We start from the raw sequence: 17,344 nt of genomic DNA on the forward strand, positions 1-17,344 counted from the left end.
TTTTTTCCTTTTGAATAAATATCCAGTTCTCTTTTAAAATTATTAATAAATCTGCTTCCGCCAACCTTTCAGGCAGTCTGCTTCTAATCACAACTTGCTTTATAAGTAAAATAGTTTCTTCATGTCACCTCTTGCTCCTTTGCCAATTACCTTAAATTGTGTCCTTTGGTTACTGATCCTTCTGTGGCAAGACTTCTACATCCTTACTATATAAGAAAGCAATTCATGATTTTGAACGCCTATCAAATCTCTTCACAACCTTCTCTTTAAGGAAAATAATCCCAGCTTCCCCACTCTTTCCACACAACTAAAACCCCTCATCCCTGAAACCATTTGAGAAAATCTCTTCAGTACCCTCTCCGAGATCATCACTAGAGTTGAACAGCATACTTCAACTGAGGCATAACCAGTAGCTCATAAGTGTACCATAACTCTATTGCTTTTGTACACTCTGCCCTAATGAATAAAGCCAAAGAATCCCAGCTTTTTAAATCACCACCTCAACTTGTTCAGTCCCCTTCAAAGACTGTATACATACACCCCACAGGTGTTTTTGGTTCCTACACCCCCATTTTAACTTGTACCCTTTAGCTTATGTTGCCTTTCCTCATCTTACCACAACAATATGTCACTTCATGCTGCTTTGCACTAAATTCCATCTACCATGTGTTTGTTCATTTCATCCGTCTTTCTGTCCCCCTGAAGTCGTTCACTATGCTTCTCTTTATTTATTACTTCTGAGTTTTGTGCCATTTGCAAACTTTGAAAGTATGCTCTGTATATGTAGGTCATTAACATATAGCAAAAGAAGCAGTGATCCTAATACCAACTCCTGGGGAATAACATTGTGTGCATCCGTCCAGTTCGAGAAACAACTGTTGTTCTCTTTTTTTTCTTGTCCTTCAGCTACTTTTGCGCCCATGCTTCCACTGTCTCTTCTTAATCCCATGGGTTTTAGTTTCACTAACAGGCCTGTTATGTGATTCTTTGTCAAATGCCTTTTGAAAGTCTGTATACACATCAAACGTGCCACCTCATCACCCCTGTTACTTCATCAAAGAGCTCAATGAAGTTAGTTAAGCATGATTTGCCTTTAACAAATCTGTGCTGACTTTTGTTTCTCCTCCCTGTTCTTGAGCTGTCCACCCAAAGGCAGATCTGACCCACAGCATCACAACCTGCACCATGGGTCGGGCAAGAAGGCAGGACCTGAATCCACCCTGGCCTGAATGGGGAAATGATCCCTATGCTGTTGACACCAATCTGATCTATGTTGACTATCCAGCCAATTGAACGAACTGGCCCTCCCAAGGAGTCGTAGTTATTATGGCAATGTGCACTTTTACATGCATGATGGAGTCTGAAGCTATGGATAGTGATGGTCGAGGCTCCAATTTCTTTCCATTACATGGCTGACCAGGAATCCCTGCTACTCTTACGCTTGCCATTGGCATATGTCGAAAGAATTTAGAAGTTGTTACTCAACCTGTTTGGCTGTGTTATGATCATAGCTTCCTAGATCCTAGAGTGGGACTTGATCCTGGAGCTCACAGGCAGAGACACCATCCAATTAACCCATAATTTTCCAAATGCCAATTTATTTTGTTCCTGGATTATTATTTCCCAAAGTCCACACTATTTAAGTTATGCTAATTGATAGTTGCTGGGTTTACAATTCTCTTTCTTTAATGGCTGTATCATTTCCAGACCTTTGGCATCACCCCTTATCCAAGGAGGATTAGAAGATTGTGGCCAAAGCCCCTGTAATTTCCACTCTTTCTTCAGTAATCTATGATGCATCCCATCCAGACCAGGTGATTTTTCTACTGTGAAGGCTGATGACCTTTTAAGTACCTCCACATGATTTATTTCTGCCCTGTTGTTATGATCCCCATGGGGGAACCATAAACTAAAATAACCAAATTTGCCAAACGACCCCCAAATGAAGAAATTACCAACAATATTTCACTTTTAGTAACCTTTTACATTAAAATGAATTAGAACCAACGCAAAGTAAACATGAATTAACAGACAAACAATACTTCAAATAAAAAGGTAAATTTAACTTTAAGTTGTTGATACAACAATTTGTGTTATACTGCCACAAACAACCATATCACTCCCACAGTAATGTGGTATCACATGCAGTTCCAAAGTTCTCTAACTCAACCTCTGGTACGTAGGGTGTCTCACTATTCCACTCGATAGATTTGGCACTCAAGCCAAGTTCACTGGCAACTGTATTCGATCTGAATTCCCCAGTGATGGCTGTCACCCAACTGTCGCACTTCTGCATACGTCTTTAGCTAGGTTCACAGCAATCTTGATGGCACAGATTCCCAGAAACACTTTTATCTAAACCCATTAAACTCTGTTAAACAGCCTGGTTGGCTCTGGAAAAACCAAAGCAGCAGCAGTAAAATTATCCAATTCATAATCCCCGCTCTAACCCCCTCTTCAGCTTTCTGTCTAATTTAACAAGGAGCTGTGTACGTGTAATACCGTTAGTGCGCCTTTTCTGCTGTCTCCTTTGCTGTCACGTGCTATTGTACCTGCCAGCTACAGAGCTTTGGGTCTTAATGTCCTCGTGGTACTGCTTTTCAGTTCACATGGGCCAATGTTTCTCATTCAAGAAAATTACAGTTGACCCCTTTACGATTGATATAAACTCTTAAAGGTCCTTTTGAAGTATACTAAAAACCAATTATAGATTCCACAAATATTAAAATTACAAATTTTCCTTGCTGTATTGTGTCTGCGACAAAGATTGCCACACTATGCAATACCACTGCTACCTCTTCACTGCTGCATTGGCAGCGTCATCGTATCTAGTGAAGACACATGCAAAGTACTCATTTCATACTGTAGCCAAGCCCTGAGTCTCCCCAAGAACATGTCCTTTTTTGCCCCTTAATCATCCCCTCCATTCCTCTGACCATCCTGTTAGTATGTATGTTTATAAATGATTTTGGGCTCCCTTTTATGTTTGCCACAAATCTATTCTCATACTCTCTGCTCCTCTCATTTACTTTTTAGTTCTCCTCCATATTTTCTATATTCAGCTTGGCTGTCTATGGTATTATGAACTTTACTTTTGTCAGTTGCTACCTTTTCCTGTCTCAATTTAACCTAACGTGTTTAGTCATTCAGGGAGTTTGAGCTTTGGATGCCCTTCCTTTCCCAATTTATGGGAATGTGTCTTCTCTGAACCTATTCCTCTATTAAGGTCTCTCTTTGTTCAATTATTGTTTTGCCTACCAATTTTTGATTCCAATCCAGCTGAGTCCGATCCCTTTTCAACTCACTGAAGTTCGCCCTTCTTGAATTAAGTATTTTTATTATTGTTTGTCCTTTGTCCTTTTCCTTAACTATTCTAAACCTGATGATATGATCATTGTTCCCTAAATGCTGTTCTATTAAAACATACTCCACATCATTTCCCATAAATAAATCCAGCACCGCTTTCTTTTTTCATTGGGTTGGAATCACACTGATGAAGAAAGTTCTCTTGTACACGTTTCAGCAATTCCTTCCCTCTTTTCCCCTTAAATTATCCCAATACAGATGGGAAAATAACTTTAAGTCCCTCTTTATCACTAGTTTTTCTTGCATCTTTCTGTAATTTGCCTGCACATTTGCTCCTTTAGGCCACTAAATAATGGGAAGGAAATATAATATGCACCAGTAACTTAATAGATCTTCTATTCCCTAATTTTAACCAAATAGATTCTGTCTTAGACCCCTCAACTACATCATTCTCCTCCAGTGTTGTATTAGTTTCTTTAATCAATACTGCCTCAATTTTTCCTTCCCTGTCTTTCCTTATGGATCAAACTGGCGAAGGTTGCCTGGAATACAAGTTCATAGTGTGTTCGGGACAGTTCTTAGAACCATATGTTCTGGAACCAACCAGGGAACAGGCTATTTTAGACCTGGTAATGTGTAATTAGACAGGATTAATTAATTGCCTCATAGTGAAGGATCCTCTAGGTAAGATTGATCATAACATGATCGAATTTCACATTCAGTTTGATGGTGCAAAATCTGGGTCTGAAACTAGTGTCTTAAACTTGAAGAATAATTACAAGGTTATGAAAGCAGAGTTGGCTACAGTAAGCTGGGAAAATAGGGTAAAAGATAAAACAGAAACAGTGGCGGACATATGAACAGCTATTTCATTACTCTCAGCAAAGATGTATTCCACTGAGGAAAAAAGACTGAGAAAGGTGCACCATCTATAGCTAACTAAGGAAGCTAAAGGTGATATCAGATTGAAAGAAACGAGGTACATTGCTGCAAGGATAGTGTTAGGCTTGGCAACATTTTAGAAAGCAGCAAAGGGTGATTGAGAAAACTGGCAAGAAATATAACTGAAGTTAAAGCTTCTACAAGGAGATACAGAGGAAGGCTCTGATGGCCTACATCCTAGGGTCTTAAAAGAAGCGGCTGCAGAGATATTGGATGCATTGTTTGTAATCTTCCAAAATTCCTTCTGTTCTGGAAAGGTCCCAGTGGATTGGAAAACTGCAAATGTGACACCTCTATTCAAGAAAAGGAGGAAGACAGAAACCTAGAATCCATTATTAAGGAGATTGTAGCAGAACATTTAGAAAATCATTTTTTTATTCATTCATGGGATGTGGGTATTGTTGGCTAAGCCAGCATTTACTACTGATCCCTAATTGCCCTTGAGTAGGTGGTGATGAGCTGTTGCCTTGAACTGCTTGTTTAGGTCCATGTTTAGGTCCACCTATATGCTGTTAGGGAGGGAGTCCCAGGATTTTGACCCATCACCATTTCTTCACTGTCGCTATAGTTCCAAGTCAGGATGGTGAGTGGCTTGGAGGGGAACTTCCAGGTGGTGGTGCTCCCATGTATCTCCTTCCCTTGTCTTTCTAGATGGTAGTGGTTGTGGGTTTGGAAAGTGCTGTCTAAGAAGCCTTGGTGAGTTGCTGCAGTGCACCTTATAGATGGCACACACTGCTGCCACTGTGCGTCAGTGGCAGAGGGAGTGAATGTTTGCGGATGGGGTGGCAATCAAGTGGGCTGCTTAGTTCTGGATAGTGTCAAGCTGCTCGAGTGTTGTTGGAACTGCACTCATCCAGGCAAGTGGTGAGTATTCCATCTGACTTGTGCCTTGTAGATGGTGGACAGGCTTTGGGGAATCAGGAGATGAGTTATTTGCCACAGGGGTACGAGCCTCTGACCTGCTCTCATTGCCACAGTATTTATGTGGCTATCCTAGTTCAGTTTCTGGCCAATGGGTAAACCCCCCCCCCCCCCCCCCCCCCCCCCAAGGATGTTGATAGTGGGAGAGTCGGTGATGGTAGTGCCATTGAATTTCAAGACACGATGGTTAGATATGCAATCAAGCAGTCAACGTAGTTTTGTGAAAGAGAAACTGTGTTTGACAAATTTATTAGAGTTCTGTGAGGATGTAACAAGCAGGGTAGATAATGGGGAACCAGTAGATGTAGTACATTTATATTTCAAGGCACTCAATATATGTCCCAGCCAGTTATTGCACAAGATAAAAAGGTGTTAGGATGAGGTGTTAATGTGATATATTAACATGGATAGATGATTGGCTAACTAACAGGAAACAGTGGCGGGATAAATTTGGCCATTTTTGGGTTGGCAAACTAGTGGAGTGCTACAGAGATCAGTGCTGAGGACTCAACTCTTTACGATCTAGATTAATGACTTGGATGAAGGGACCGAGTGTTTTGTAGACAAAAATGTAAAGAGAGATAGGAAAGCAAGTTTCAAGGAGGACACAGTCCAAAAAGGGATAAAGATAGGTTGTGAGTGGGCCAAAAATTGGCAGATGGATTAAAATGTGGGAAAATATGAGATCGTCCACCTTAGCAAGAAGAATAGAAAAGCAGGATATTATTTAAACAGAGAGAGACTCCAGAATGCTGCAGTACAGAGGGGTCTGGATGTCCTTGTACATAAATCACAAAAAGTTAGCATGCAAGTTCAGCAAGTAATTAGGAAGGTAAATAGAATGTTGGCATTTATTGTAAGCGGAATGGAGTATTTTAGTAGCAAAGTCTTGGCAGAGTAGGGCATTGGTCAGCCTGCACTGAGTTCTGTTTACCGTTTTGCGTCTTCTTAAGAAGGGATAAAGTTGCATTGGAAGCAGTTCAGAGAAGATTCACTTGGCTGATTCCTGGGATGAAGGGTTGTCTTGAGGAAAAGTTGAGCAGGTTGGGCCTATACGCGGTGGAGCTCAGAAGAATGAGAGGTGATCTTATTGAAACAAGATTCTGAGGGAATTTGACAGGGTAGATGCTGAGAGGATGTTTCCGCTCATGGAGGAATATAGAACTAGGGGACACAATTTTAAACTAAGGGGTCTCCCATTTAAAATAGACGTGAGGAGGAATTTCTTCTCTCAAAGGATTGTTAGTTTTTGGAATTCTCTTCCCAAGGGAGCAGCAGAGGCTAGGTCATTCAAGGCTGAGTTAGACAGATTTTTGATCTGTCTGAGTCTGAGGTTATGGGTCTTGGTGGGATTGGTGGGGGAGTGCAGTTATGGGTACGGCAGGGTGGCAGGTGGTGGGGTGCATCAGACAGGAAAGTCAAGTTAAGGTCACAGATCAGCTATAATATTGAATGATGGAGCTGGCTCAATGGATTGAATGGCCACCACCTCCTTCTATTTCTTAAGATCTTACCCTGAATACATTGTAGCCAAGAATGTTGAGTTCCTAATCTTCCTATGCTGTGGGTCAGGCCACTGTTTTGCCACTATATCACAGTTCCATATGATGATTTGTGCCTGCAGCGCCTTGACTTTATTTACCACGTGGCATGTATTCCAAACTTGTCTAGATTCACTCTCAATAGCTTCTCTTTAACCATTTCTGAACTGTTCTTTACACTCAGTCTCGGTCACCTCTCCTGTCTAATGCTTCATGCTAGTGCCTACCCCCTTACCAGATTAGTTTAAACCATTCTCATGGTGCCAGTTAACCATCTCTTAAAGACATTGGTCCTAGCTATGTTGACCTGCAATCTGCCCTCCAGCTGCCCCAGGAATCTGAAGTCCTGAATCGTTTCTCTAGCCAAGCACTAACTTGTCTTTTCCTACTACTCCTGTAGTAACCAGCGCGTGGCATTGAGTGTAATCCAGAGATTACCACCTTTGAGAACTTGCCCTAATTTCTTCCTGATGGGAGACTTCTGCCTTCTTTCTTCCGATTTCATTGGTTCCCATGTGGACCATGACTTCTGGCTGTTCCCCTTTACCCTCTTCCTCGTGCCGCCGCGCACCTCCCCCCCCAACAAGAAAAGGTTTTGCACCCTCAGTGCATTGCTTCCCTGGTGCCACTATGTGATATACATGTCAGTGATTGCAGAAAAAACTGAATATCCTCCTGACAATGGGACCTCTGACCATTGCATTTCTATACTTCATGCCCCCTTACCACCTTCCTCCCAGTGCAGTCAGTTGCCTCACAACATCATGGATGTGCTCACACCTGCATTGCTTTCAAACAATATCTAGTTTTGCATTCTGGTTGTCCCTCCTCACTTGCACACTATGAACCATAATGGAATCAACTTGATAAACCAACATTGCATCTATCTTTATTGAGGAGGATGTAGCTGCATCAGTCATGATGCAAGATGAGGTACCTCAGACAATTAATGGGTTTAAAATTGATAAGTAGGAGGTATTGGATAGGCTGTCTGTACTTAATTGATAAAGCACCAAGAATGGATGGGATGCGTCCAAGGGTACTGAAGGAAGTGAGAGTGGAAATCGCAGAGGTACTGGCCATAATTTTCCAATCATCTTTAGACTTGGGTGGTTAATTGCAAACGTTACACCTTTGTTCAAAAAATGGTGTAAAGATCAGCTTAACAGCTACAGAGCTGTCAGTTTTACCTCAGTAGCAGGGAAGCTTTTAGGAACGATAATTCGGGACAATTTGGCTAAGGTGGATTAATTAAGGAAAGCCTGCATGGATTTGTTAAGGGAAAATAGTGCTTGCTAACTTGCTTAAGTTTTTTGAGGTAACAGAGAAGGTTGATGATGGCAATGCAGTTGATCTGGTGTACATGAACTTCCAAAATGGCATTTGATAAGGTACCATACAACAGACCTGTGGGCAAAGTTAGAGATCGTGGAATAAAAATAGCAACATGGATGCCAAATTCTGAGTGACAGGAAACAGGGTAGCAGTGTATGGTTGTGTTTTGGACTGGAGGAAGGGTTATAATGAAGTTCCCCAGCGATTGGTGTTAGGACCCCTACTCTTTCTGAGGTATATTAATGACCTAGACCTGGGTTTTCAGGGTGTAATTTCAAAATTTGTCGGTGATAGGAAACTTGGAAGTATTGCGATTCATGAGGAGATAGTACAGAACTTCAAAAGGACATAGGTTGGTACAATGGGTGGACAAGTGGCAGATGATATTTAATGCAGAGAAGTGTGAAGTGATTCATTTTGGTAGGAAGAATGCAGAGAGACAATATAAAATAAAGGGTACAATTTGAAAGGCAGTACAGGAGCAGAAAGATCTGTACATCATTGAAAATGGTTGGAACAGGTTGAGAGTGTGGTTAATAAAGCACACATCATCCTAGGCTTTATCAATAGAGGCACAGAATACAAAAGCAAGGAAGTTATGTCAAACCTGTATAAAACAGCCTCAACTGGAGCATTGTGTCTAGTTCTGGTCACCACACTTTAAGAAGGATGTGAATGTGTTATAGAAAATGAAGAAAAGTTTCACAAGAATGGTTCCAGGGATGAGGAATTGTCATTATGTAGAAAGTTTGGAGAAGTTAGGACTAATTTCCTTGGGGAAGAGAAAGTCGAGAGGAAAATTGATAGAAATATTCAAAATCGTGGGCCTGGACAGAGTAGTTAGGGAAAAACTGTTCCCATTGGTGGAAGGATCAAAAATAAGAGGGCACAGATTTAAGATAATCAGTGAAAGAAGCAATGGTGACATGAGGAAAAACATCTTCATGGAGCAAGAGGTTAGGAATGTATTGCCTGAGAGTGAGGACCAATTGTGGCTTTCAAAAGGGAATAGGATCATTATCTGAAAAGGAAAAATTTGCAGGGTTACGGGAAAAAGGCAGGGGAGTGGCACTAGGTGAATTGCTCTTTTAGAGGATCACCACAGATATGACTGGCCGAATGACCTCCACCTGAGTTGTAATCATTCATTAATAATGCAATAAGCCATCAGTAATGTGCTCAGGAGTATCAACTTAGGTTTTTTGCTGAAATCTCGAGTGGAACTTAAACCCCACCGTTTTGATTAATGGGCAAGAGCATTACCACTAAACCATGGCTGACACATAAATTGCCATGTTTTAGTATGGAGAGGTTTGTTGGGTACTTTATTACTGTTAATTTTCCTTAGAGAAATGAAGTTTCTGAATGAAAATAGTAAATTTGGAAGGTGCAGTAGTTGCAGGGCAGACAAACCTAAGGGAGAGTTTAAATCTGTGTGAAATGTTAGTCCATTCCACGCTCCAGAGTGGGCAGCAGCAATAAAACCATATTGACTTAAGGGTTTAATGCATCTTTCTTGTCCTGTCACTTGGGTGCAGGTGACATGTGGAATGGTGGCGTTAGGGAAGGGGCAGTTGTTTGGGGCCAAAAATGAAGTCTGCCATCTATGTCAGAGTTGGAAATTTGATCAGGGTTCCTGCTGCTGAATGCTGTCAGTTAATCTCTGAGTAAAGGCAAGGCACAGCCAATTTTAGCTGTGGCGCTGCTACAGATGATTGGTCTATCGACATTTTTGTCCCTGGTCCCTATAAAGAATAGGCACTTGAATGAAGTACCAGATGTTTGTGGAATCAAACCCCACCAAAGAGTTGGGGAGTAGAGACTAGGAAGTAGAAATTAGAAAAAAAAATCATGTTACTGTTTGATTTCAGATTATGTCCCAATTGGCCCACGCTTCTCCAACCTGGTGCTTCAAGCTCTGTTGGTCCTGTTGAAGAAGTCATCTCCACATGTAAGTTAACCATTGTTCAAAATAATGAGTGAACCACACCTGTTGTTTCTGTCATTCCAAGGGTTTTTAACTTTTCCTTGGAATTTTGTAAATGACATGTTAGTTGTTAGATTTATACTTCTCAGAGCGTGTAATTAGCTTCTCCAAGAAATTGAGAGTGTATCAGACTTTAATATTGAAAGAAATTATCTTGCAGAGAGCTGTTTTAAACCAAGGATTAATACTCATTTTGGCTTAGCCTCCAGATTTTTCAACAACCTCTTGACTCTAAGATGCTCATGGATTTTAGTGTAAATCAGTCATTAAATTCACATTAAATCCATGATTTTGCCTATCTTCTCTTGTGCACTAGTTATATACGAACATATGAATTAGGAGTAGTTAATAGCTGAGCTGTTTGGTGTGGAACATTGATTCCCTGTCCACTCTAATTTTTTACCTTTCCTTTTCTCTTGACGATACCAAATGATAATTACTGTTCCACAAAGCAGTCAGCTTCAAAACCTCAACCAAGCTGGCTGCTCATGTGTAATCTATGACCACTGAAAACTGCATTCCATTCAACCAAGTTGCTGAATTTCAGTTCTGAGGACATTTCTTCGGTGCCTGATGCCCATGTTATTTTTGATGAGCCATCAATTAAGGACTGCGGGTGGGCAAACTGGGAGGCCATCCAACCCTGAGAGATTGGCAGCCTCATCAGTAGAGGTGGGAGCTGCTGATGTGTGGAGGAGAGAGGGTGGCCCAAAGTGGAGGCGCGCTCAGAAGAGGTGAAATTAAAACTGATTGCAGCAGTCAGACCGCTAGGGCAAGCTTGTGGCCATCGCTGTGGCCATCTTACAACCACAGGGTGTGGTTAAACATGGTGCATGGAGTGCTAGCCCCCACGTGTTCTGCTGCTTGGGAGGTTGCCTTCATCAATGGTTTTGTTTCAGCCTTTGCAAGGGATTCCAGTCAGCATCAACAAAGTAGCTGCTTAATTGGCTACCTTCTGCTTGTGGGCGAGTAGCTGCCTCACCAACAACCCCCACCCCCTTGAATTCCCATGGTTTAAAATAACCTGGAGGCGGGAACATGCTATCAAGTTGGCTAGTGGCGGGAATTTGTCTGCTTCTGAACCAGCCTCCACTGCTGTTTAAAAATTCAGCCCTCAGTCTCTGCACATGCTTCCGAGGAAAGAACTTGAATTTACATAGCACCATTTAGGGTCTCGGAACATCCCAAAGTTCTTTGCAGCCATTGAGGTACTTTTAAGGTATCGTCACTGTTATATAGTACAAAACCCAGCAACTAAATTTATGTACAACTAGGTTTGGCCAACAGTGATTTGATAACAACAAGATAATCTGTTTGTTATTTTAGTTGCAGGGTAATTATTGGTCAGGGCACCAGGGAGGGCTTTTTTCTGTCCACCAGAGAGAACAGACTCTGACACTGCATTGTTCCCTCAATACTGCATTGGATTGTCAGCCAAGATCATTGTATCTGTTGTTAGATTTAAACCCGCAACTTTATGAGTCAAAGGTGAGAGTATTACCCTCTGAGCCAAGGGTATGGACAGGTTCTGTTCTACTTGGGCTGTTTGCGTTGTGTGCTTTTTCCTTTGTGACCCTGAGACACTAATTATAGCATCATGGCTGAGATTGTCGAATTTAGTACACATCTAGGATGTAAGCTGGAACCATTCTGGTTTGTATGTCTCAGTGCCATGTCAAGCTTGCCTTTACCCATTTGGGAATATCATCCGCACGCGCTTAATCATGATCGTCTGGAACACACTTTAAGCATCAGTGATTAATCCAGCATTTCCTTTGGTATGACTTGATTGTTGGTTCCTAGCACTTGTCAAAGGAGTGGGGGAGTCTTTTGACCTCAGTGTAGTAAAGTTCAGGTTTTGCAGTTCACCTTGTGTAAGACAGTTGTTTAGTGAAAGCACTTTGAATTTGATCAATTGAATGGTTTTATGCTTCTGTACATTTTGTGCAGTGAACCAAGTAGCTCTTGGTTTGACTTTGTGTTTTTCCACGTGGGTATCTACTCTCTTCAACACTTGGTATCATATGGTGCTCTTACAAACACACCCATCCCTCCCTCTGTCCTTTTTACCACTCTGCTGTGCCTCGCTTACTGTTGGATGATTTACAGAGGCTTTGAACTTAAGTTCTTTTGGTGCTTTTTAAAATACATTATATTTTTAGTGACTCTGGCAGTGACTATATCAAAACAAATTGCACAGCTCAATTTTTTTTAATTAATTCTGCAAGTAAATCAGGAATGCTGAGTTTGGAGCTCCCATCTCTCTCAGCAAGGAGCATGGATGCTTCAGTTAGAATGGCTTGCTGAAGAAGTCCTGTTTCCATCTGGTGAAGGATATTTGATTCCTGTCACTGCTTCATAAACTTGGCTTCATGCAACACAAATAACATGGCAAATCATTCAAGGCACTTCAGAGGTGTGATCAGACCAAAAATTGGTTGCAGAGCCAAAGGAGAGAAGATGAAGATTGGGGGGGGGGGGGGGGGGAAGGGGGGTCCTAAGAAGGTACTTAATGGAGCAGAGGGTTCTAAAGAGGCTTAAGGGTTTTGGGTGGAATTTCTAGAGCTTGGGGCTTAGATGATTTGAAGGCACAGTGGCAAGTGTTGTTGTGAATGCAGAGAGTGATGTATAAAAGTCCAGAGTTAGGGGAATGCATAGCTGTGGAGCTGGGACATGTTACAGAGAAAGAGAAGGTGAGACCATGAGGGAGAATGAAAATTTTAGATGTTGAGATCATAGGTCAGTGAGCACAAGGTGCAGGATAGGATACAGACAGCAGAGTTTCAGATGAAGTCTGGGGAAGGTGGGAGATCAACCTGAAGAGCATTGGAATAGTAGTGTGTGTCGAGGTGACGAAAACGCAGGTGAGAGTTTCAAAAGAGCAGAGACAGGTGATATTACAGATGTGGAAGTAGGTGGCTTTTGTTTTCAGCTCAGAATCAAATAGAATGCCATGTTAGTGAACAATTTGCTTTAACTCGGTGAGGAAGCTGAAGAAGAGGATTGAATCAAATAAAAGCAAAATGCTGCAGATGCTGGAAATCTGAAAAAAAAACAAAGTGCTGGAAAAACTCAGGTCTGGCAGCATCTGAAAAGAGAAACAGTTAACATTTTGAGTCACATGACTCTTTGGAAGATGGTTGAATTGGTGGGATAGGTATAAAGTTTGGAAATTTAGACTTAGTTTAAATTCTTGTAAAATGCAAAAATTGAATTGTTGGTTATTTGTGCTTCTCTTAACCTCAAGTTAGTTTTAAATTGTAATGCTTAGTATTGTTTTCTTTCCTCTAAGCTGTTTTACAGGTGTTTTTGTCCGAAAAGAGTGACATGAGGCAATATTATTGGCTTATATTTGGTAATGACTTCTGTCCTTGTACGTTATCCTCAACATTGTAGAACTCTTGCAGTTGTTTCTACTTTGCAGTGAAACACATCCTCTGCTTTGTCTTGTCCACTCTTCTGCCTTTCTCAAAGTGCTATCATATGCTTGTTCCGGTTCTTCAGGAACCATCTGCCACCTAAATGATAACTCTACAATGGGGGTGTCTCCTGGTTTCCCTTGGCATCTGCACATGCACTTTTGACATGGATTGTTAGATGGCTAGTAGGAGTGGAAACTGTGAACTTAGTTTCCCCTAACCCAAGGGAGTTACCTTGAATTGCTGCTTAGGAACAACAAGCTTCATACGGAGCAGATAGAGAACCTGGGTACCCTGGTATCCTCCAAACAAAATACTGCCATAACACAGTTTTACTCGTGCACTTACAAGGTCTTTCTCTAACATGGGGTTTAAAAAGAATGATCTCGCTTACTGTTGGATGATTTACAGAGGCTTTGAACTTAAGTTCTTTTGGTGCTTTTTAAAATACATTATATTTTTAGTGACTCTGGCAGTGACTATATCAAAACAAATTGCACAGCTCAATTTTTTTTAAATAAAGAAAAGGGTCGCCTCCTGTGAAGTACTAAAGCTTTAAAGTCTGTTTTTTTAGAATTTAATGAGTGGTTTAATCTTACAAGTAAATTCAGGCGTCTGGCAAAGTGCAGTTAATTATAGGTCAGCCGATGGGATTATACACAAAGGTTTTATCGATGTAAAACTAAATAAGAAGCAGCTGCAGAAAAAAATATTGGTACTCAGTAATGAGCGTTATTGAAACCAATAATCCCTTCTCTTGGTGACTGATTATACTTGAGTTCTAGCCGTTAACTTTGTTGTTTTTGTTTGTAGCTACTGAAAGTTACCTGTGCAAAGTTGTTCAAGTTCAGATGATTTCTATTTACGATTTCTATTCAGAAAAATGGAGAATGACCAAAGTCCATTGTGTATGCTTTGATTATGTCTCTGCAAGGCAGTTTTCTTAATTAATGGTGCTATTTAAGTGCAGATTGTTACTGTCTACAACACTGGCTAACTTGAAGAGATTAAGAGAGAAGAGGTGGTAAATTGAAGTAGTGGTTAGGTGGTAACAAGCTTGTTTTTTCTCCAAGCTCTATAGATTATAGGCAGAAAGAAAGCTTAACCAATGACTGAGGAGTTGCTGCATTGTTGAACATGCTATCTTTTGACTGAGACATTAAACCAAGGCTCTATCTGCCCTCTCAGATGATCCAAGATCCATTTCAAAGAAGAGCAAGACAGTTTCCCTGGTATCCTGGTCAATATTATTCCAACCAACGCCGAAAGCAGATTGGTCATTCTCATTGCTGGAGGATAAGCTGGGTAGCCTTTTCTAGAAAAGAGAGGGTTCAGAACTTCTCTAATAGAGATCTTTGAAAATAATGAAAGGGTTTGATCAGGTAGATGTAGAGGAGGTGCAGTCCAAAACTAGTATCCATAAATCCAATAGAGAATTCAGGAGAAACGTTTCCACCAGAGTGTCATGAAAATGTGGAACTCACTAATACAGGGTGTAGTTTGAGAATAGCTGAGATTCATTTAATTCAAAAATATCCAATTAAGTTCCAAGTCCTATGTTGAACCCTGGTGTCATAAAAAAACTCTCAGCCTAGGTTTACAAGGAGGCATAGAAAATAAGAGGAATAGGCCATTTGGCCTTTCAAGCCTGCTCTGCCATTCATTATGATCATGGCTGATCGTCCAACTCAATAGCCTGCTCCCGCTTTCTCCCCATGTGCTTTGATCCTTTCGCCCCAAAAGCTATAATCTAACTCCTCCTTGAAAACATACAATGTTTTGGCCTCAACTACTTTCTATGGTAGTGAATTCCACAGGCTCACCACACTCTGGGGGAAGAAATTTCTCCTCACCTCAGTCCTAAATGGTCTACCCCATATCCTCAGATTGTGACCCCTGGTTCTGGATTCCTCCATCATCTGGAACATCCTTCCTGCATCTACTCTGTCTAGTCCTGTTAGAATTTAATAGGTTTTGATGAGATCCTTCCCCCCCCCCACCAACTCATTCTCCTGAACTCCAGCGAATATAATCCTAACCGACTCAATCTCTCCTCATATGTCAGTCCCAGGCACTGGGAAAGCTTATAAGTTAGCCCTAAGAAAACGCTGTTATTTAAAAATAAGTTTTAATGATCTCTGGGTCAGACCAGTGAATTGGGAAAGAGAGACGGACTTGGATTTATACAGAGCCTTTCACAACCTCAGGACCTCCCAGAATGCTTCACAACCAATTAAACGCTTTTGAAGTGCAGTAGCTATTGTAATTTGGGAGAATGGTGATTTAGCAAATATGAAGCACCCCATTACAATGTTTTACAGGCATGACCACAAATCAGCTAACCGATAATGTAAACAATCTATCACCAGTGCTGATGGAGATACCACTCGTACGTTTCCCTCCGTGCTTTTCAGGGACAAAGGTGAACGGCTGTTTGCTGTGACACTGATGCCTGGCATGGATCTTGGTGATTGTGGACAATGTAGCCTGGCCTATGTATACTTTTTCCTGTCCCAGGAAGGGTCCTAAGTAGACTGATCACAAGGGGACTTTATGAGTAATGGCCAACATTGTTGCTTTGCTATTGAAAAACAAAGAGTATTGTACTGTGTTGTGAGATTATTAAATATAAAACTGAAACACTATTTTATCTCTGTACAAAGCCTTGATTAGGCTTCATCTATAACATCATGTCTGATATTGGTCTGCTTCGTGGTGAATGATATGTAAAGACCCTGGTAAAGTTTCAAAGGAAGGCCACTCAACTTGTGATTAATCTAAAACCTCAATTGCCAGCATGAGCTGGATATTTTACAGTAGAAAAGTGTAGACACTGGGGTCTTCATATTAATGACAAAGTAGACTTTGTCCATAGTATTCAAGGAGAATAGGTTTTGGGGAACCAAGAATCATGAATTTAAGTTATTGATTATTAAGCATTGATATTGAGAAGTATTTTTTTTCTCAGCATCATCAATCTTAAGTTGCCAGAACCTTCAGCGAGTGCGGATTCACCATAAAGATTCAAAAGGAAAAGCTTGCATTTATATATCATCTTTCATGACCTCAATGTCCCAAAGTGCTTTATAGCCTATGAAATACTTTTGAAATGTAGTCACTGTTATGATGTAGGAAACATGGCAGCCAATTCACGTACAGCAAGGCCCCACGAATGGCAGTGTGGATAATGTCCAAGTCTGCTTTTGTGATTGAGGGATAAATATTGTGAGGACAGTGGGGATACTCCCTTGGCTCTTCTTTGAACTAGTACCATGAGATCTTTTACATCGATTCACCTGAGAGGACATATGAGGCTTTGCTTTAATGCCTCACTGAGAGATGATACCTCAGATGGTGCAGCATTCTCTCTGCACTGTATTGGAGTGTGAGCCTAGATTTCTCCGTTCAAGTTTCTCCGCTCAAGACTCTGGAGTAGGGTGGGCTTGAACCCACAACTTTCTGACTGAGCAGAGAGAATGCTACCAACTGAGCTATGTCTGACAGGGAGCTCAATGCATTCCTGAGAATGGCCACATAACTGCATTTAGAAGGACAATTTCCATACCAGTGTTTCTGTTACATCTTCCTTTTTCCCTCATCCAAGGATTCCCCTTCGCTGTGGTTGACAGAGTCATCTACAGTCCCATTTCCCGCACTTGTGCTCTTCCTCTTCCTCCAAGAATCATGATGGAGTTCCCCTTGTCTTCACCTTCCACCCCACCAATTTTTGTATTCAACAGATCAACCTCCACCATTTTCATCATCTTCAGGGTGATACCACCACAAGCAATTTCCTGTCTCTTTCTCTTTCAGCATTCTGAAGAGACTGTTCCCTCCACAATACTGTGGTCCAAAAAAGTTCTGGTGAGAGGCCATTGATCTGAAACCCCAGT

At 41.2% G+C, this 17,344-nt stretch overlaps 1 protein-coding gene across 6 annotated transcripts in view; it reads left to right on the forward strand.

Moving 5' to 3' along the window:
- The window catches only part of LOC121268930 (vesicle-fusing ATPase), a 249,069-nt gene that overhangs the window by 144,724 nt on the left and 87,001 nt on the right, over nucleotides 1-17,344 (forward strand). For all 6 annotated transcript variants that reach the window (XM_041173206.1, XM_041173204.1, XM_041173207.1 and 3 more), the window contains exon 17: nucleotides 9,917-9,996. In XM_041173206.1, coding sequence (XP_041029140.1) covers nucleotides 9,917-9,996 — 80 coding nt within the window. The remainder of the gene's footprint in view (nucleotides 1-9,916; nucleotides 9,997-17,344) is intronic.

This window comes from Carcharodon carcharias, chromosome 23 (genome assembly GCF_017639515.1).
Source record: "Carcharodon carcharias isolate sCarCar2 chromosome 23, sCarCar2.pri, whole genome shotgun sequence".
In the NCBI taxonomy this organism is placed as follows: Eukaryota; Metazoa; Chordata; class Chondrichthyes; order Lamniformes; family Lamnidae; genus Carcharodon; species Carcharodon carcharias.